The following is a 21469-nucleotide window of genomic DNA, read 5'->3' as shown; positions in this document are numbered from 1 at the left end:
GGGTTTTCAATGAAATGGAGAATGTGTGGTTTTGTGTGCTACCTGCATCTCGTGGATGGGGCTTTGCTTGTTTGTGTGGACCAGTTGCTGGCATGCTGCAGCCCCGGTACTGGTCCATGGATCAAGGGTTGGGGACACCTGCTCTACATAATGGCATGCCAAGAAGAAAATGATATATTCTTCACTACACAATATTTTCTGCAGGTACTAAGATTATTTGATGAGCAGGCATAAAAACTGCCAGGGAAGTGACTGAAGCCTGAGAATCAGGCCCCTTGTCAATCGACAGGAGTTCTAATCTACCACCAGCTTACCAAGTACTTAGATAAGGTGAGGACTGGGCAGGACAAGCAAATGATTTAATAGCCAACCATCAACACACTCCAATCAATATCTAAAAAGCCACATACAAGAGACAGCATATAAAAAATAGTGCACTCTCTCCTAGAGAGAAGTTGGCTGAAGATGGGCTCCCAACACGAATATAAAAGCTTGGAAAACTAAAACTCTGGTTCCGGTGACCAACACACACTGGATCCTGTAATAAAAAAACAGTGCATGGTTTTGTGTGCTGCCTACATCCCCGGATGGCTTTGTTTGTTTGTGCGGACTGTTTGCTGGTATGCTGTGGTCCAGTACCGGTCCATGGACCGATGAGTGGGGACCCTGATTTATACCACATATTTATAAAACAGGTAATTTGAGGGGAACGGCTAGAAAAATGGCAAGAAAAGCAGTTATTTTGGGTAGGTTTATTTGTAAATCTTACTGCAACTAAGTTTTCTTTCCCTTCTAAGGCAATGCTCAGTAACTTTTAACTGATCTGAAGTGGCCAATTATCTAAAATTTTAGCTGAATTGATTTCTAAAATAGAGAAATGTTTTTTTTCATATTTGTCTCCGCAGACTCTGAGGCCATTTCCCACACTGCTTTTTAAGTCATGTTTAAGACGGGTTCAAATCACCAGGACCAGATGGATTACACCCCAAGGTTCTTAAGGAACTGGCAGATGTGATCTCAGAACCACTGAACTATATTTTTCAAAGATCCTGGAGCATTGGGGAACTACCAGAGGACTGGAAAAGAGCTGATATAGTTCCCATCTTCAAAAAAGGGAAAAAAATGGATCCAGGAAATTACAGACCTATCAGCCTGACCTCAATACCTGGGAAGATTTTGGAAAAGATAATCAAACAACGAATCAGCGAACACCTAGAGGCAAACAAAGTCATTAATAAAAGCCAACATGGGTTTGTCAAAAACAGATCATGCCAGACAAATCTTATTGCATTCTTTGACCAAGTGATAAAATTAGTGGATCAGAGGAATGCTGTGGATATAATTTACTTGGACTTCAGTAAGGCATTTGATAAAGTAGATCACAACCTACTACTTGATAAGATAGGAAAATGTGGGTTAGACAGCATCACCACCAGATGGATTCGTAGCTGGCTGACCAGCCGTACTCAGCGTGTGGTCCTCAATGGAACCGCATCTACATGGAGGGAAGTGTGTAATGGGGTGCCCCAGGGCTCTGTTCTGGGCCCAGTGCTCTTCAACATCTTCATCAACGATTTGGATGAGGGGATATATGGGTAACTCATCAAATTTGCAGATGACACCAAGCTGGCAGAAATAGCCAGGACTCCAGAAGACAGGCTTAAGATACAGGAGGATCTGGACAGACTTGAACACTGGGTGCTATCTAACAAAATGAAATTCAATGGTGAAAAAAGTAAGGTTCTACATTTAGGCAAGAAAAACCAAATGTACAGGTATAGTATAGGGCAGGGCTTTTCAACCTTTTCACCCATTGTACCACTTTTAGGATATGGCAACATCCAAGTACCACCAGTCACCTAGCAACGTGTCAAAAACTTGATGACCCCCCCCAAAAAGGAAAAAAGTGATGAAGTACAAGTAGTCCTCGACTTACAACAGTTCGCTTAGTGACTGTTCAAAGTTACAATGGCACTGGAAAAAGTGCCCCACAAGCCACAGCCGAGCAAGATACCTGCCTGCCTGGCCGGTGGCACTCTTTCTCCTGTCCGAGGTTTTCATTGTTGTGAGCATTTCTGTTGAGGATTGGCAACGGGGTTGGAGTGTGTGTGTGTGGGTGGGTGGGTGGGTGTTTGGTTTTTATTCCCATCTGCTTGGTGGTTGCAGCAGGTTTTGGTCACTTCATCTGACCCTGGGACACTGTGACCATCATAAATATGAATCAGTTGCCAGGCATCTGAATGTAAATCACAAGACCCTGGAGATGTTGCAACATTCCAGCTGATCGGCGCTGGAGACTGGAGCTGATCCTGGCGCTTTCGCTGAGCCCTGACAGCCCTGCAGATCCAGCCATCTCTCGCTCAGGCTTGTGCAGTGCTGCCACTGGTTCAGCTCATTCCCCAACCCTGCTACCAATTTTCTAGGATGGTCGCATACCACCTGCCAGGTGCCAATGTACCACAGTTGGTACCCGTACCACTGGTTGAAAACCCTGGTATAGGGGATACCTTGCTCAATAGTAGTAACTGTGAGAGGGATCTCGGAGTCCTAGTGGACAATCACTTAAATATGAGCCAGCAGTGTGCTGCAGCTGCCAAAAAAGCCAACACAGTGCTGGGCTGCATTAACAGAGGGATAGAATCAAGATCATGTGAAGTATTAATACCACTTTACAATGCCTTGGTAAGGCCACACCTGGAATACTGCATCCAGTTTTGGTCACCACGATGTAAAAAAGATGTTGAGACTCTAGAAAGAGTACAGAGAAGAGCAACAAAGATGATTAGGGGACTGGAGGCTAAAACATATAAGGAACGGTTGCTGGAATTAGGTATGTCTAGTTTAACGAAGAGAAGGACCAGGGGGGACATGATAGCTTTATTCCAATATCTCAGGGGCTGCCACAAAGAGGAGGGAGTCAAGCTATTTTCAAAAGCGCCTGAAGGCAGGACAAGAAGCAACGGATGGAAACTAATCAAGGAGAAAAGCAACCTAGAACTAAGGAGAAACTTCCTGACAGTTAGAACAATTAACCAGTGGAACAACCTGCCTCCAGAAGCTGTAATGCTCCAACACTGGAAGTTTTTAAGAAGAGACTGGCAGCCATTTGTCCAAAATGGTATAGGGTTTTCTGCCTGAGCAGGGGATTGGACTAGATGACCTCTAAGGTCCCTTCCAACTGCATTATTATTATCATGTACTTATGGCAGCTGAGTGCAATACTAAAATGTATGTTCCAGTGATAAAGTCTATTTATATCCTGCCTTTATTATTTATACATATAACAAGGTGGCGAACATATCCAATACACCTTCCTCCTTCTATTTTCCCCACAACCGCCCTGTGAGGTGGGTTGGGTTGAGAGAGTGTGCCCAGATGGCTTTCATGCTTAAGGTGTGACTACCACCCGGTTTCTGGCTTTGTACCTTAACCACTATATATATTTATTCAGGAAAATGGGACTGTGCAAGGGATAGAAAGTGGAATTTAGTAAAATGTGTTACTAGAAAAAAAGCACACTTCCTTGAAACAGTAAAGTAGACAAATCCTTTGGAAGAAGCATGGAATTCCTTCAATGATTGTTCCCAGTCTTTTATATGTGTATATGAATATGTAGATAACATTTCTGCTGGAACCATCAGTGATTAAAAAGAGATGTGCATGCACAGATACTTATAGCCACAGCCTTTGAGGCAAAAATTTGAGCCTTCCAGAGAAAATGGCTGCTTATATTGTTTTGACTGGCTGCTTATATTACTTTGCTGGGACATGCTTTTTACATCCCTATTAGAAAAGATTCTTTATTACAAAAGGAAAACAGAATTCTCTAATATAGCTTGTTAAAATTCTGGAAGCACACAGATGTCAGAGAAACTTTAAGTGAGAAAGTCTACTATTATACTCACTAATAAAATGTTAATTACTTGAACATTCCCCAGCATACTTGGAGAATGCTATTTCTTTGTAACCTCACAAGTTTTAAATTCATAAGTATTCTATTATGAAGCAGAGCAGATGGGAAAGAAATGAAGTTTTAAAAATAGTATTAGCAGTCGAAAGGTTTAGAAAAAACCGCTTATGTGAAATAGCTGGGTTTTAGTAGAATCATTTTAATTAATTAATTTAAATTATATGGACGCCCATCTCAATCAAATCACTCTGAGGCTTATGATAAAACAGCTAAAAGCAATAAAAACAATCCAAAACAACTGCACTGGTTTTGAGATGGGAGCAAATTCTCTTTAAGGCAAATACTCTCAGTCCCACCTCCAATCTCATTCATCTGCAATCCAAATAAAATATGTGTTCCAGATTTTTGATCCATCTCCTTTTGGTGATGGACGGTTTAGAAACCTTTGTGCAGTCTACTATATATACAGGCACTAGATTGCAGCCTCTGTCTCTGTCCAAAATTTGTCTAATTATACTGTAAAATTTAGAAACACCTCCTTTAGTTATTGGAATTATGTGCTATAGTTCCAAGAGTTTTAAGAACTTTTAAAGCAGGATTTACTTTTATTTTTCTTTTAAATCCACGCACCAATAAAGGCTAGAAACCACCTTTTTCATTTTCCATTTTAGCTTTAGAAACTTTGTTCAATTAGAGTAAATGTCCTTGCCTCATAAATTCCGAACTATTTTGCAGATGTAATGACATGTCCAGCATAACATATTTGTACTTTTTATCTATCAAACCTTTTCATAAAATATTTTCTACTGAGATTATTTTTGCTTTTATTGACATGCCATTTATTTTGCTTGCTGTGTCACAATAGATTGATGTCAATACTGATAATATAACATTTAATTCTCTTTTTCCCTCCATCAATAAACAGAATAAGACATCATTTCCTGAGGCAGCTCAGTAGGACATATGCCATATGGGAAAGCAAATAATAGAGTTTAGAGTACTAAGTGTCACAATTTTGCCCCCCTCCCAGCGCTAATTTAAAAAAAATGGTGGCTTTAATAATGAATGAAAGTATGTTCTTTATATAATCCTTACGCTAAATTTTTTTACAATGAATTTGTAGAGCAAGTGAAATTGTTGTTCCTTAATGGAATTGGGCAGAGATTCATTTGTGTAACTATAAAAACTACAGTACAGGTAGAAAGTATGTTTTCTTATAAGGAACCTTATATAGAAAGCTCAGTTTCAATGTAGCACAATTTTACACATATAATTTTTTACAACCCTGTAATCCCTTAATTCAGCATAAAACTCAGGGTGACTGAATGGATCTGAGGGTTTACTGGCTGGATGCCCTTCCTGATGCCTATAGGGAGTTGGCAGCAATTATTTTCTCTTTGTGCTCTGAGAGAAAAACATCTGCTACTACCTAGGATTGAATCCTCAACCTTCCAAGTTGGAAGCAAGTGTCTTCACTATTAGGCCACAACACCGCTCTTATTTTATACATACAATATCCTCTCAATTAGTAGAATTTGTTGTCAAGGATACAGTCACAACATGTATAATCAGAATCCTGGTGTGGGTAGGTAAAAGGCAACAAAGCAGTTAGTTTATTTGAATTGTCCCAGGCTAGATACTTTTATAAATCTTACTTGAACAAGAAAGGCAAATGTAAGTCAAATAAATTAGCTCATTAATCAAATAAATCATCAATATCTCAATGTAGGTGTTTTTATTAATTCTGCAAACTCCAATTTTAGAGAAGATATTTAACTACCCAAAAACTAGTAAACTATTTTTCAGGTTTTGGAGGTTTTTTTGGGGGGAGGGGGGAATGATTTAAAACTGGTTATTTTTAAAATCTTTTCAATACACTGCAGAGTATTTTAAGAATTCTTCAAAAATCACACTTCCTTTTAAACAGCCTGGCATGTTAATTCTTGTCATCAATCCCAAGTGAACTGAGAATATAACCACATCTAGATGCTTTTGTAACTGTGCATTCCGAAAACTTAGTGTAATGAGGATTCTGTTGCCTTGTATATCTTTTCTTAAGAAAGTAGAGAAAAAGAAAAATATATATTCAGAAAAGCAGTTGATATCAGAACTGATGCGTGTAATCTGTTGTGAAGCACACCATCTCTTCTCTGCCTTCCTGAGCATAATACCTCTTTTTAATTTTCAAGGGGGGCATTTTATTTGAAATCTATAAAAAGAGGCATGCAAAAACGTTTTCCAGTTTAATAATAATAATAATAATAATAATAATAATAATAATAATAATAATAATAATAATAATAAGAAGAAGAAGAAGAAGAAGAAGAAGAAGAAGAAGAAGAAGAAGAAGAAGAAGAAGAAGAAGAAGAAGAAGAAGAAGAAGAAGAAGAAGAAGTTGGAAGGGACCTTGGAGGTCATCTAGTCCAACCCCCTGCTAAGGCAGGAAACCCTATACCATTTCAGACAAATGGCTGTCCAGTCTCTTCTTAAAAACTTCCAGTGTTGGAGCATTCACCACTTCTGGAGGCAGGTTGTTCCACTGATTGATTGATTGATTAATTAATTAATTAATTAATTAATTGAAAGTTGATGTAGATGAATTTATTATTCATCTCTAGTCTGAGATAACAATTCCACATACATACCCAATGAAAATTCTGAATTCAAAGTTTGAAGAAGCTTCATGCATGCTTCTTCAAACTTACAGTAACTCAATCTAGAATAATTATTCTCTTTTGTACTGCCTTATCTCTTTTTATTCATATTTTTTTAAAAAGAGGAAAAAAACAAGTGAAAGAAAAAAGACTATTAAAACATTATGAATAAATGTTTAGTTTCTAAGTTCCCTACAGGTCAAACAATATTCTGAATGAGCACCTCTACTAGATAGAACAGAATGAAAACAGACTTGATGTCTCTGAAAATTAAACAGGTCCAAGAAAATCAATAGCTCCAGGAAATCCATCAAGCATGACTAAGGATCAACAGCTATAGTAAAAAAGGTCTAGGACTCTAAGATTAGAAGAGTTTGAAGGTTTATATGCAGCGCCTATACCTCTTTCTGGTTCTCTGTTAGTTCAATTACATTTCCTTCCTCTCAAACAGATATGCCTGATCAATTGTACCCCAAACTATGATTTTTCTGGGTTATCAAAGTATCATGCATGTATTAATGTAAGTTATTTTTCTTTCAATCTGCCAAGTAGAAAACTAGAATATTCCAAAATTTTTGAATCACACACCTGTAATTCCAACAATACAAGACAAGGTTAAAATCGAAGTATTTTATTAAGCTAGATCAGGGGTGTCAAACTGCAGGCCCAAGGGCCGGACGAGTCATGGCAAAACCGCGCCCACCCCATTACCGGCAATGGAAAAAAAGTTGCGATACATTGCAACTCATCACGTGACATTGCAACTTTGACACCCCTGAGCTAGATTCTTGAAATGGAGTAAGATCGATAAATAATGAAGAATCAAAAACAAAACTATTTTAATTTTATTATTGAAGATTACAGTTACTCATGCAATTTGTGGTCTATTGTGATATTTCAGAACCAATATTTAAGTTAATTTTCAAATTCAACTATCAACCAACCTCATTTAACATCTATCTACATATCAAATGTAAAGTGTATAAAACAAGTAAAAAAAATAAATAATTAGAAGTGAGACGTACGTTTGCAGGATAGCTTTTCTTGAGCTTGTTATGAGAATACAATGGATAATGCAACATTACATTAAGATATGCTGCAGTAGACAGCAAAAACACAATTATTTTCACTCTGAAAATTCTGATACCATTCATTTGTAGGGTGTTCTTTTACCAATTTTACACATAAGAAAGATATAATGAAATGCTGTTTGGTGCTGCAGATACCATATAATGTAGAGCTGCATGGGAGAACACTCTTCAAAAGTAGACTATTAAACCTCAAAGAAACACAAGGGTAATAAGTACAATGAACCCATAATGAATAATGAATGGGATCTAGGAATGTTGACATTGTAATAGTCTTTCATGAAGTGAAAAAGTTTTTGGATAAGAAGAAGGAAGGAAGGAAGGAAGGAAGGAAGGAAGGAAGGAAGGAAGGAAGGAAGGAAGGAAGGAAGGAAGGAAGGAAGGAAGGAAGGAAGGAAGGAAGGAAGGAAGGAAGGAAGGAAGGAAGGATGGATAATTCTAAATTCCCTTTTTTGTATTATTGTATTATCTCTAAAAACTTCCAAAAGAAAGTAAGTGTCAAAACACCAAGGTTTTGAGTTGGCAAGTGTGCCACTAATAATAACAGCTTGGCAGACTAATGTTGATCTCAAGAGTGTTACTGTTGAGGTGATAATAATGAGTAAAGGAGTTGCTAAACTGGCCACCTTTTCTAATTATTCACGTAAAATGATATTTACTATGGTAGCCTAGAATATAGCAGAAGTTGTAATGCATATGCTCTATATGCAAATGTAAATACATTTTATAATTCCTTTACAAAACTTCTGTTTAAAAACTACTTAATACAGAACATTTTCAGTTCATGCTAAATAAATGATAGCATTTCTGATATTACACATTTCAAAGTAAGGTGGACTCTTGTACAATTGGGAATATTAGAGCTCAAACTAAGGAGGAGATAACCTTCTAGTCCTTTAGCTAAAAAATTGTGTTCATAGATAGCAGATTGTATAGAAACTGAGCAAAAGAAAGTAAAAGATGTAAAAATTAATGATTATAGATTAGAAATGTGTATTTTTAAAATGTTTGAATTTAATTAAATAGTATTTTATTCATAGTAAGTCTAATATTTATTGCCACAGACATGCCTTTCAGGTCATTGATTATTCCAAATTATTATTTAGCATATGATGAGAACATAAAAGAAGAGAATACACACACACATACACACACACACACACACAGAGAGAGAGAGAGAGAGAGAGAGAGAGAGAGAGAGAGAGAGAGAGAGAGAGAGAGAGAGAGAGAGAGAGAGAGAGAGAGAGACCACATAATTATATATGAAACATTAATGGGGGTAAGGCATTCCTTGAACTACATGTGCTCCCTGGTTGGTGCTAAATAGGTGACAACAACCAGATGCAGCCATACTGCTCTTTTGGGCCTCACAGCCATGACAAATTCAAATTCTAAATAATCCAAAGATGACATTGAAGTACTTGCTAAAATTATTCTAGGAATTATTTTAGTTAATATAATTATAAAGATGAATGGACATTCCCTATATTTAAAGAAAAAGTCTATTAGTTCCTACTGTTGTATACAATGTGCCTTTATGTTGTCAAAATTCAGAATAGGTGAAATGGCTCTTTATTAGCTGAAAGAAATCAAAGAATGTTCCAAAATTCTTTCCTCTGTATGGAGCTTGAGGTCATATATCAGGGCTTTTCAACCTTTTCACAGATTGTACCATTTTTAGGACATGGCAATATTTGAGTACCACCAGTGCTTAGCAAGGTGTCAAAAACTTGTCTAAAAAAAGGCGGTGGATTTTGGGTTTTACTGATTAGATTCATTTCTTGTTAAAAATGGCTAGTTTATAATTGTATGGAAAAGTAAAAAGTTGAGGTTCAATGTTAATGCTTCCTTCCACTGCAACAGAGGAAGTCTGTTCTTTTTCCCTTCTCCCCCTCACTTTCCCCCCTTTTTCCTCACCACTGTGTCCTACTATTTGCTTTTGTATTTTTGTATTTTATTCTATAATCTAATAAAATATTATAAACTGTAGAAATAAAGGAAAAAAGTACCAGTTTTAATTTCTTCGGTGGCTGTTCCTTTGCTGAATCACTTTCCCTTTGCACTGACAAATGTATGATGAATTTATCCATGTTTATTAATATGCACCACTACCAGCTAGCTCAGGGGTCTTTAAACTTGGCACTTTTAAGACTTGTGGACTTCAACTCCCATAATTCCTCAGCCATCATGGCTGATTGAGGAATTCTGGGAGTTGAAGTCCACAGGTCTTAAAGTTGCTAAGTTTGTAGACCCCTGAGCTAGCTGGTCGGCCCTTCTTCCTCTCTCCTTTCTGAGTGTAGTAAGAATGCACACACACCCCCACTGACAATCCCTTCCCTGTACCCTTAAAGACACAGGAATCAAGTGCAAAGCAAGAAAGGCTCACAAAATAAAGAAACACAAACTCCAGGTTTTGTCTTCTTCTTTAAACTGCCTTACATGTGTCACGTTTCACAATGTTGCAATCCGAGACTGAAAGGCTCCAGCAATTGCAAAAAGCTTTAGCCTTTATTTATTTTATTTTATTTAATTCCATTTATATCCCGCCCTTCTCCGAAGACTCAGGGCGGCTTAAACCCACCTCCTTTCTGACATGCTCATCTGCCGGCTTTTCATTTCATCAGAGCTGATTGCATTTTCCTGGCTGGAGAAAATGAACCAGGGGACCTTTTCTTCCAGCAACACCTGCTGTTTCTTCCTTGTTTCCTCACTGCCTACTGAGTTCTCCTTCTCTTTCCCTGTTGTCTTTTTTCCCCCTTTCCACCTCCTTTTATAGCCTCTTCTCTCCCCCCCCCCATTTTTCTTCAGTTCACCTCCAGCTCCGCACTGCTTCCGGAAGTACCAATCAGCTGGAGCTCTCGTGGCTCCTGGGGCTTCTGCCCAGCCCAGACAGTCCTGCAGCTGCAGTTGCCTCTCCCTCAGGCTTGGGTCGCTTCGGCTCATTCCCCTCCTCTGCTACACATCTCTAGGACAGTCACATACCACCTGCCACGTGGCAAAATACCACAGGTGGTACGCATACCACCAGTTGAAAAGCCCTCTCATATATTACTAAAGGGATCATTTGAGTCCAGTATTTCATTATGGCTAATGTAGATGAAATGCAGGTGGCCTTTAGAATGTGTCCCCCCCCCCCATTTACAATGTCTAATCTTGATTTAAATCAGTTTAAAAATTACTACCATGGTGAATTTAGAATTTATAAAAAATAGAAATATATCAATTGCAGATAGGCAGTGTTCTTCCATTTCATCTGCTTCTCATGTCTGTTTCATCTGATTTCTATACTGTCTCTCTGTCTCTCTGTCTCTATCTATCTATCTATCTATCTATCTATCTATCTATCTATCTATCTATCTATCTATCTATCTATCTATCTATCTATCTATCTATCTATCTATTTCTATCTCTCTACACACACCTATATTATTTGTCCAAGAGATGAGGATCAGATCACTTCGTACTGATAATTTCAAAGTGTGTTCCTCAAATGTCAACAAATTCAAATCAGCCCCATTTCTCAATCAAATGCGAAAAAGGGCAAATGAATACACACACACACACACACACACACAAACTAGTAGTACTATTTTATATTCTCTTGAATATTCAAAAACATGGAACAGGATAGTTTTTCAGCTTTAGCTTTCTTAGCTTGCTTTTTAACAGAATACTTTTTCAGTGATGCAGAATAACTATTCAATTAACAGAACTTGATTTAAGTAAACCAATAATTCTGGCCCCTTCGGCAGAACTGAAATTTATGAGTTTTCCACAATTCTCTATTACCATTACTTCAGAGCTTCTCTCTGGAAGGATTCTAGATATTTTTATGACTAATTTGTATTCTATTTTCTCTTATCTTTATTTCCAGATAGTTTTCCAAAACACTTAAATTCTACTTTCTTTCCAGGCTAATCTATTTAAAATATTACAATGAACATACTGATTAAATGACTTATTTTATAATGATGCTAATAAATTGAAGCTATGCATAATCTATGTAATCATAGGGCTTATATATAATACTTTTACTCAAACAGCAAGAGCTCAAATAAGATTTCTTACAATACACTTAGTTAATATTACAATATATTTTTAAGCAACATCAGCAGAAGCCTAACAGGACCTTTGCTCAAATGTAATCAAATCTAATGCATTTGGAAACCCATATCGCAGCTCCAAGATGTACCATGATTAGGGGTGTCCTTTGAGTCAGTCTTTAGTCAGACTCCTCCTGGTGACTGCTTGGATTTGACTCTTCAATTTTCTTGGCAAGATTTTTGGAAATGTTTTGCCAATGTTTTCTTAGTTTATTCCTGAGACAGATTGACTAGGCCAAGATCACCCAACATGGCTTTGTGTGTAAAGCGGAACTAGAACTCATAGTCTCCTTGCCTCTAGTCTGGTGCCCCCATCACTACACCAAACTGGCTCTCTCACAATGATATTGCTAAGCTTCATATTCTGTTTTCATTGTTGGTTTATGATTAAAGTAATACAGGTAGTCCTCGGTATGCAACCATTGGGCCAACAAGCACTCCAAGTTACAGTGGGGCTAACTGAATCAGGGTTACAATTGGCCCTCGAAGTTCTACTCATCCCAGCAACCCCACAGTCAGGCAATTGCAATCTAAGCATTTAACCAGTTTTCCCTTAGAACTGGTTGCAGCACTTTTCGATCATGTGAATGCCATTTGCAACCTTCTTTGCCGGCTTCCTCAGAAAGTCAATGGGGAAGCCAGCAGAGAAGGTCACAAGTCACTGGGATAAGTATCCCCCACCCACACACTCTTCCCCATGCCCTGTGTGCTTATGCCAGCCATTTGGACCCATCTGTACATCCTTCCCAAACCTCTTGCACCCTTGTACACACCACACAAACCCTCCCTGACCTGCACCATGCCTCCATCACACCCTTGTGCACTTTCCTGGATCCATATCATGTCTCTTGCACACTACCTCTCATCCTCAAGGCATACTTTATGCACCCCCTCTCTGACCCTTTCTAGCACACCCCCTCTTACTATCCCTGACTATGCACCTTGCATACAGCCTCAGCAACCCTCTCTCACATCCTCTCTGGTCATTCCCCACCCAGCAGCAGCCACTTATATGTCTACAGCCCTGGGACTTGAACTTCCTACAAGCTTCCCCAATGTCTTTGGTTATGAAAAGTTGGCAATAAGCTTCCTTATCTAATCACCATGGGAGTTGATTAATGATGGCAACTAGGACCAGGGATTGCTGTTGCCACATTAGTGGTAGCATGAATACATCAGTTAGAGATAGAAATTCTGGTCCCAATTGCTTTCATAAGTTGAGGACTTAACTGCCCAAAAGGTGCTTTAAGATCTATGTTGTTGGCATCCCTAGGTTGTGTGTTAAAATAGTCAAGATGATGTTTGTGACATGTGATTGAAGTCTTAAAGTTTGTCCCTGCATACAAAAATTAATGCAAAGGGTGATTTTTCTAGCTTCTTTTGACCTCCCCAGTCTCTCTGGAACTTTCTCCCCAAAACAGTGTATGAGGAGTGCTAATCTTCTCAATATTTTGTTAGTTTTTCCAACAGACTGCATGTCCTAGTTTATTTAATTATTTCCATATTTCTAATTATGAAAGGCTCTATATAGGCTCTAGAAACATTCTTAATTTTCCCCCAAAAATAGTGAATAATTGAACCCTTTGTTTGGAAAATGGAAAGGCTGAGAGAGTGTAACTAGCCCAAAGTCACCCAATAAGCTTCCATGCCTGAGGAGAAACTTGAATCCAAGCTTTCGAAGACCTAGTCCAACATCTTCACTATTATGGATCACTAATAGACCCTTTATAGACACTTCTTGCAATCTCTTTATTTGCAGCAGACTGAAAATTACATTTGGTTTGGGTTACTTTTCTTTCATTACTAATTTGAAAGTTGTTGTATGACCATGATCTGGGCAACAGAATGTTTGTGGGTTTTTGTTGTTGTTTTTTTTGAAGAGTGGAAATTAGGAAATTACATTTTTTTAAAAATGATTTGGTAATTTCTATTACTCCCTGGGGGAAGAAAGGATGAAATCTCTAGCTAACATACCTCTATAATACATGATATGGAGGTGATACTATAAAAGTGATTTCAACTTTTGCATTTTAACCTTTAATTGCTAGAAAGGCAGCAAAGAATGTGAAACCTCTGTTTCTCTCACATACCAGGTGAAACATTCCAAAGGACTGACAGTGGCAGTAGGAACTACCAAGCCACTATCCAAAGCAGGAGGTCAGGTCAATATATGGAAACTTGGAGGGGAGAGGTTTTCACCTCCAGCTTCCTGAACAACATAAACCTGCAAAGACTGTTTTCTAGCACAACCAGAAAGAAGATGCATTCAGAGCACAAGGCAAAATTGGTACTAACATAGAATTCTAAATTTTCACTAACTCAAATAAGCTCTGAGGAATTATGGTCGTCAATTGTTACAGTCATAAGTCAGGCATCAAGATGAGTAATTTTCTGTCCTTTTTCATGATGGTTGTTAAGCGAATATGATAATCTTTAAGTGAACCCATTAATTTGAATGGGCATTTTTTTTGCTGGATACTGGCAAGAAATGCTAGAAACCAGCAAAAAGTACTGTGAATCAAGGTCATGTGACCACACAATACAACCAGTCATAAAGCTGACCTGCTAGACATGCAGCCATGTGATGGGGGGGGGGAACCATTTATGATAGCTAGGGATGCTTGCTCCTTCATGGATTACTGTGTTGTTGTGGCGAAGGGGCTTGCGTAACTCAATGAAGCTATGAGCTATGCTGTGTAGGGCCACCCAAGACGGACAGGTCATAGGAGAGAGTTCTGACAAAATGTGATCCACTGGAGAAGGAAATGGCAACCCACTCCAGTATCTTTGCCATGAAAACCCTATGGACAGTACCAAAAGGCAAAACGATATGACGCTGGAAGATGAGCCCCTCAGGTCGGAAGGCGTCCAATATGCTACTGGGGAAGAGCAGAGGGCTAGTACTAGTAGCGCCAGAAAGAATGAAGCGACTGGGCCAAAGCCGAAAGGACGCTCAGCTGTGGATGTGTCTGGTGGTGAAAGGAAAGTCCGATGCTGTAAAGATTTTTTCTCCATAGGAACCTGGAATGTAAGATCCATGAATCAAGGAAAGCTGGACCTGGTCAAACAAGAGATGACAAGACTGAACATCGACATCTTAGGAATCAGCGAACTAAAATGGATAGGAATGGGTGAATTTAATTCGGATGACCATCAGGTATACTACTGCGGGCAAGAGTCCCTCAGAAGAAATGGAGTAGCCTTCATAGTCAATAAAAGAGGAGGAAAAGCAATACTAGGATACAATCCCCAAAATGACAGAATGATCTCAGTGCGAACCCAAGGCAAATCACTCAATATCACAGTAGTCCAAGTCTATGCCCCAACCACTGGTGCTGAAGGGGATGAAATTGACCGGTTCTATGAAGCCCTACAGCACCTTATAGAACTAACACCAAAAAATGATGTCATTATCATCATGGGGGATTGGAATGCTAAAGTAGGAAGCCAAAAGATAACCGGAATAACAGGCAAGTTTGGCCTTGGAGCACAAAATGAAACAGGGCGCAGACTGATAGAATTTTGTCAAGAGAATACAATGGTCATAGCAAACACTCTTTTCCAACAACCCAAGAGACGGCTTTACACATGGACATCACCAGACGGTCAACACAGAAATTAGATTGACTATGTGCTCTGCAGCCAAAGATGGAGAAGCTTTATACAGTCAATAAAAACAAGACCAGGAGCTGACTGTGGCTCAGATCATGAACTTCTCGTTGCAAAATTTAGGCTTAAATTGAAGAAAGTAGGGAAAAACACTAGGCCACTCAGGTATGAACTAAATCATATCCCTGATGAATATACAGTAGAGGTGACAAATAGATTTAAGGAATTAGATCTGATAGACAGAGTGCCTGAAGAACAATGAACGGAGGTTCTCAACATTGTAGAAGAGGTAGCAACTAAAACCATCACAAGAAGGGAACGTTTCATGCAAAGATGGGCATGATAAAGGACCAAAATGGCAGGGACCTAACAGAAGCAGAAGAGATTAAGAAGAGGTGGTAAAATTACACAGAAGAACTATAAAAGAACGAGCTTAGTGTCTCTGATAATCATGATGGGGTGGTCACTGACCTCGAGCCAAACATCCTAGAATGTGAAGTGAAATAGGCCTTAGGAAATCTGAGCAACAACAAAGATACTGGAGGTGACAGTATTCCAGCTGAGCTATTCAAAATCTTAAAAGACGATGCAGTAAAAGTGCTACACTCAATTTTCCAGCAAATTTGGAAAACTCAACAGTAGCCACAGGATTGGAAAAGGTCAGTTTACATTCCAATTCCAAAGAAAGGCAATGCCAAAGAATGTTCAAACTATCGCACCATTGCACTCATTTCAAGTTATGCTTAAAATCCTACAAACTAGATTCCAGCAGTATGTGGACTGAGAACTTCCAGAAGTACAGGCAGAATTTCGAAGAGGCAGAGGAACTAGAGATCAAATTGCCAACATACGCTGGATCATGGAGAAAGCTAGGGAGTTCCAGAAAAACATCTACTTCTGCTTCATTGACTATGCTAAAGCCTTTGATTGTGTGGATCACAACAAATTGTGGTAAGTTCTTAAAGAAATGAGAGTATCAGACCATCTCATTTGTCTCGAGAAACCTATATGTGAGTCAAGAAGCAACAGTGAGAACTGGACACAGAACCACTGATTGGTTCAAAATTGGGAAAGGAGTCCGTCAAGGCTGTATACTGTCACCCTGCCTATTTAACTTATATGCAGAGCATGAGAAAGGCAGGGCTAGATGAATCAAAAATTGGAATTAAGTTTCCTGGGAGAAATATCAACAACCTAAGATATGCAGATGATACCACCATGGCAGAAAGCGAAGAGGAACTAAAGAGCCTCTTGTTGCAGGTGAAGAAGAAGAGTGCAAACGTTGGCTTGAAACTCAACATTAAGAAAACCAAAATCATGGCATCCAGCCCTCTCAATTCCTGGCAAATAGATGAGGAAAAAATGGAGGTAGTGACAGATTTTGCTTTCCTGGGCTCCAAGATCACCGCAGATGGGGACTGCAGCCAAGAAATTAAAAGATGCTTGCTCCTGGGGAGGAAAGCTATGGCAATCTAGATAGCACACTAAAAAGCAGAGACATCACCCTGTCAACAAAAGTCCGTATAGTCAAGGCTATGGTTTTCCCAGTTGCAATGTATGGCTCTGAAAGTTGGACCATAAGAAAGGCTGAGCGCCAAAGAATTGAGGCCTTTGAACTATGCTGCTGGAGAAGACTCCTGCGAGTACCTTGGACTGCAAGGCGATCAAACCCGTCAGTCTTAGAGGAGATCAACCCTGACTGATCTTTAGAAGGCCAGATCCTGAAGTTGAAACTCAAATACTTTGGCCACCCAATGAGAAGGAAGGACTCACTGGAGAAGAGCCTAATGCTGGGAAAAGTTGAGGGAAAGAGAAGAAGGGGACAACAGAGAATGAGGTGGATGGATGGAGTCACTGAAGCAGTAGGCATGAGCTTAAATGGGCTCCAGAAGATGGTAGAGGACAAGAAGGCCTGGAGGAACATTGTCCATGGGCTTGCGATGGGTCAGACACGACTTTGCAACTAACAACAACAAAAGGGATGCTTGATAGGCATCTATTTGGGCTGAGAAAGCAGGAACAGGCATCAAGTTTGTTAGAAGTAAAAGACTCACAGGTTGTAGCTAAGAAGTTATCTATACACTAAAACAACTATACAAAGAAAAAAATAAATATAATCTTTGTCCAAAGATGAAAGCTACTGAAAAGCAAATCTTGATATAGGTCAAAGGTAAGATTTGTTGCATGTTAGTCCAGTGATATCTGTTTTGATAATCCATTAACATCTGCTTATATTCCTTTATCTGTAATTCTAAGTAGTGGTAGTTGTTATTACTCTTGAGAAAGCCAAATTTGGTCATTTAAGGATCCAAAAGGAAAACTTCCATTAATCTGACATGTTCACAACTAGACTGAGGTTGATCCAAATAAATGGCCTGCAAAACTCTCATTATTTTGCTCCTTGGCAAGAAGAAAAAAATAACAAAATATTTACCCCATCTGGTAATGCTCTCCAGCATACAGCACTGACAAATTCGTTTGTGTCATCCTCCTTCCGATCTTTGTCCAGGACACTTTTTACAGTATCAAATTTGAAGGTTAGCAGTGTCTTTGAGAGACCTTTATAGTACAGGTAAAGCGAATTATTTTCACTTCCTACAACCAAAAACAAAAATACAGGTTGATTTGCAATATTTATTTCTGTCAGTTCCAGCCCAATCTAAACTTTCCACTAAAACTGTTCTGGTTACAGCAGAAAACTCTAATATAGGAGTTAGATTAATTATAAGATGTATAATTTGATATAACCAACTCATTCCAAGTATCCAATACTCAGAAAGTGAATGGAAGATGGCAACTACCAAGGTTAACACAATTTAAGAAGCGTATATTTGAAGATGTAACATTTGCAACTTTTCTCTGCAATAGCATGACTCTAGATGCCAGAAGATATTTTCTATGACCTACTTCAGATGTTAAGAGTTAAGAGCTCTTTACATGGGGCTGCCCTTGAGAACCACTCAGAAGCTTCAGCTGGTACAGAATGCAGCTGCACGAGTTCTTTTGGGGGTCTCCCGATACTCTCATATTACACCTCTGCTCCGTGAGCTGCACTGGCTTCCAGTTGCCTTCCGGGTGAAATTCAAGGTGCTGGTGATGACATACAAAGCCCTACATGGCATGGGTCCGGATTACCTACGGGAGCACCTACTGCCGGCGTCAACTTCCCTCCGTCCTGTACGTTCCCACAGAGAGGGCCTCCTCAGGGTACCACCGGTCAGAGAATGTCGGCTGGTGACCCCCAGGGGGAGAGCATTCTCGGTGGGTGCACCAATCCTTTGGAACCGCTTACCGGCTGAACTCCGGATGGCCCCCGACCTTCGCTCCTTCCGGCGTGATCTAAAAACTTATCTATTCGAACAAGCCGGCCTGGCCTGATGGGTTTGGGGTTTTAACATTATTTTAACTAACCTACTACACTGGGCACAATCATTTAACTTTAAATCTTGTATCCTGTATTCTTATTTTTATTGCCCTGTACACCGCTCTGAGTCCTTCAGGAGAAGGGCGGTATATAAATCAAATAAATAAATAAATAAATAAATAAATAAATAAATAAATAAATAAATAAATAAATGGAGAATGCTGAAACACCAAAAAGGATTTAGAACCTAAGAAGTAATAAAAAGTTCAGCGTACAGACCAAAGGAGATTACGCTGAAGAACTGGGGATATTTTTCACTACTGAAAAGTACAGTAAGCTATGTTATTGTACAATAGGTTACTTTATGTAACCAACTGGAAAACTGAATAATAGTTCTTTCCCTTGCCTTTATAAAGTTTGAGATTACTCAGTTTTTCCAGTTGGTTTGAACTATAATGATTTGGGATAAACAAGTAAGTATGTTCTCAAAGTTTTGAACCTCTTTCTTTTACATTTCTTGAAAACAGGTGGGCAGGCAGCTGTTAGGGATATTTTTAAACATAAGAATCTCTTTTTTATCAAGAAAAGGGATGGATCCATTCAATGATTTTGTTTATATTTCATAGTGTATTCAGTTTTATTGTAATGTATTGTCATAAACTTGACACTGATAAATGCTTAAACTTGACAGTAGATTTAAATTTCTTTGTTCAAACAGCTGTTTACTTACCACAGGCAATATAGTCTCCATTAGATGCCAAGCCTACAAAATTCTTCTCATTGATGTGACCCTTAAAAGAACGCAAACAATGTGGCTTCCCTACATTCCATAGCTTTAGCTGGCTATCTGTTGACCTAAGGACAGAGATACAAACGTACAAATAAATTGGAAATTAGGAGAGACTCCCAAGAAGGCAAAATCAGCAGTGTGCAAAATTTAAGTTAGGCGGAAAACAGATTTCTGGTACCATCCGTGCCTGGGACAATGCAGGCAAAGAGGGAAGCTGCATTCAACACGCCCTGGGTTCTGCAAAGGTTTGTTTTCCAAGCAAAAATACTTTAAATCTTTGGGAAGGGGTACAGAAAACCTGTTTCAAGTAAAGAAGTCAGCTTTAGTATCAATAGCCTTGCAATTATTAGACAATACATATTCATAGAAAAATGAAAAGCTATGAAGAATCCCAAGAGACATTTTTCGGTAGAATCTTGTTAAATTTACTGAAATTTACATAACATTACTTTTACATTTAATTCACTGAGGCTTCCACCAGTGCAGGCATGTCAAACTCGCAACATCATGTGACGTCCCACAACTTATCGGAGCTTTTTCGCCATTGCTGGCAATGGGGTGGGCGTGGCTTCCCAATGACGCATCCGGCCCACAGGCTGGCAGTTTGACACCCCTGCACCAGTGGAATGAATCCTAAAGGATACCTGTTATACAGAATCATAGAACTGTAGAATTGGAAGGGATGATAAAGATCATCTACTCCAACCTTCTTTAATTTGAGTAAAACCAATTAAACCTTCCACGACAGCTGACCAAGTTTTTTAAAAAAATCTGTAGAGATGGTGAACCCAAATGTACATTAAGTATACTATTCCACTATTACACAGGTAGTCCCCAATGTATGACCATTGGGATTGGGATTGCCATCACTATGCATAAAATGCAATGTCATGTGACCGCATCACTTAGCGACAGCAAACAGCAGTCTTAGTTGCCTTTTGTAACCCCATACACGTGGAGTTGTTAAGCAAGAGAGAACATGGAGGCTACTACAGGGGTGAAGAGGAAGCCTTCACAGGTCCAATGCAAGCCGTGTGCAAGTTGGAGTCCTCCTGCACTGCAGCATGAGTTCAGGGAGGCCAAGGAAGGAGTAGGCTGTGACTCTGATATTCTTGGCACACCACAGCTCTGGAGTTCTATGAAGCCTCCAAGTTGCAATGTAGGCTGAAGCCATAGCTGTCATAACTTTGGGGACTGATCTTAAGTCCCTTCTTTCAGTGCTGCCAAACTTTGAACAGTTGCTAAACAAATCAAGGACTAGCAATAGCAGTAGCAAAACTGCTTCACAGTGCTTTACAAACCTCTCTAAGCAGTTTACTGAGTTAGCATATTGCCCCCAACAATTTGAGTCCACATTATACCGACCCTGGAAGAGTGGAAGGCTGTCAACCTTGAGCCGATGAGACTTGAACTGCTGAACTGCTTGCAATCAGAGTCAGCAGAATTAACCTGCAATACTGCATTCTAACTATGTGCCACCATGACTACCTGTACAAACCTTAACATCGAGCATTTTGTAAGAATGTAATGCAAACATAAGAAACAAAATTTAGATAGCTGCAACTTGTATCCATTATTTCTAGTTTAGTTCCTAACTATCACTCCTATGAGCCAATTTAGTGTAGTGGTTAAAGCCTCAAGCTAGAAACTGAGAAGCCATTTCTAGTCCTGCAATAGGCACAAATCATCTGGGTGACCTTTGACCTGTCACTCTCAGTCCTAGAAAGCAGGCAACGGCAAAACATTTCTGAGATCTTGCCAAAAAAATTACAGATAGTCCTTGACTTACAACCATTCATTTAACAACAGTTCAGTTACAACAGCCTCGGAAAAAGTGACTTACAACCTGTAGTTACACCTCCCCATGGTTATGTAATTGCAATTCAGTTACTTGGCAAGCAGCTCACATTTACAACCTGTTGAAGGCATCCTGTGTTCGTCTGATAGCAAT

General features: G+C 39.1%; 1 protein-coding gene across 5 annotated transcripts in view; it reads right to left on the bottom strand.

Annotated features, from left to right (window-relative positions):
• The window catches only part of COP1 (COP1 E3 ubiquitin ligase), a 191482-nt gene that overhangs the window by 21355 nt on the left and 148658 nt on the right, over positions 1-21469 (bottom strand). For all 5 annotated transcript variants that reach the window (XM_081325241.1, XM_081325240.1, XM_081325239.1 and 2 more), the window contains 2 exons: positions 19459-19583; positions 17799-17959 (listed from right to left, as the gene is read on the bottom strand). In XM_081325241.1, coding sequence (XP_081181367.1) covers positions 17799-17959; positions 19459-19583 — 286 coding nt within the window. The remainder of the gene's footprint in view (positions 1-17798; positions 17960-19458; positions 19584-21469) is intronic.

The sequence above is a fragment of the Vipera berus genome (genome assembly GCF_964194415.1).
Source record: "Vipera berus genome assembly, chromosome: 3".
Lineage (NCBI taxonomy): Eukaryota > Metazoa > Chordata > Lepidosauria > Squamata > Viperidae > Vipera > Vipera berus.
This window is presented reverse-complemented; position numbering and strand designations above follow the sequence as displayed.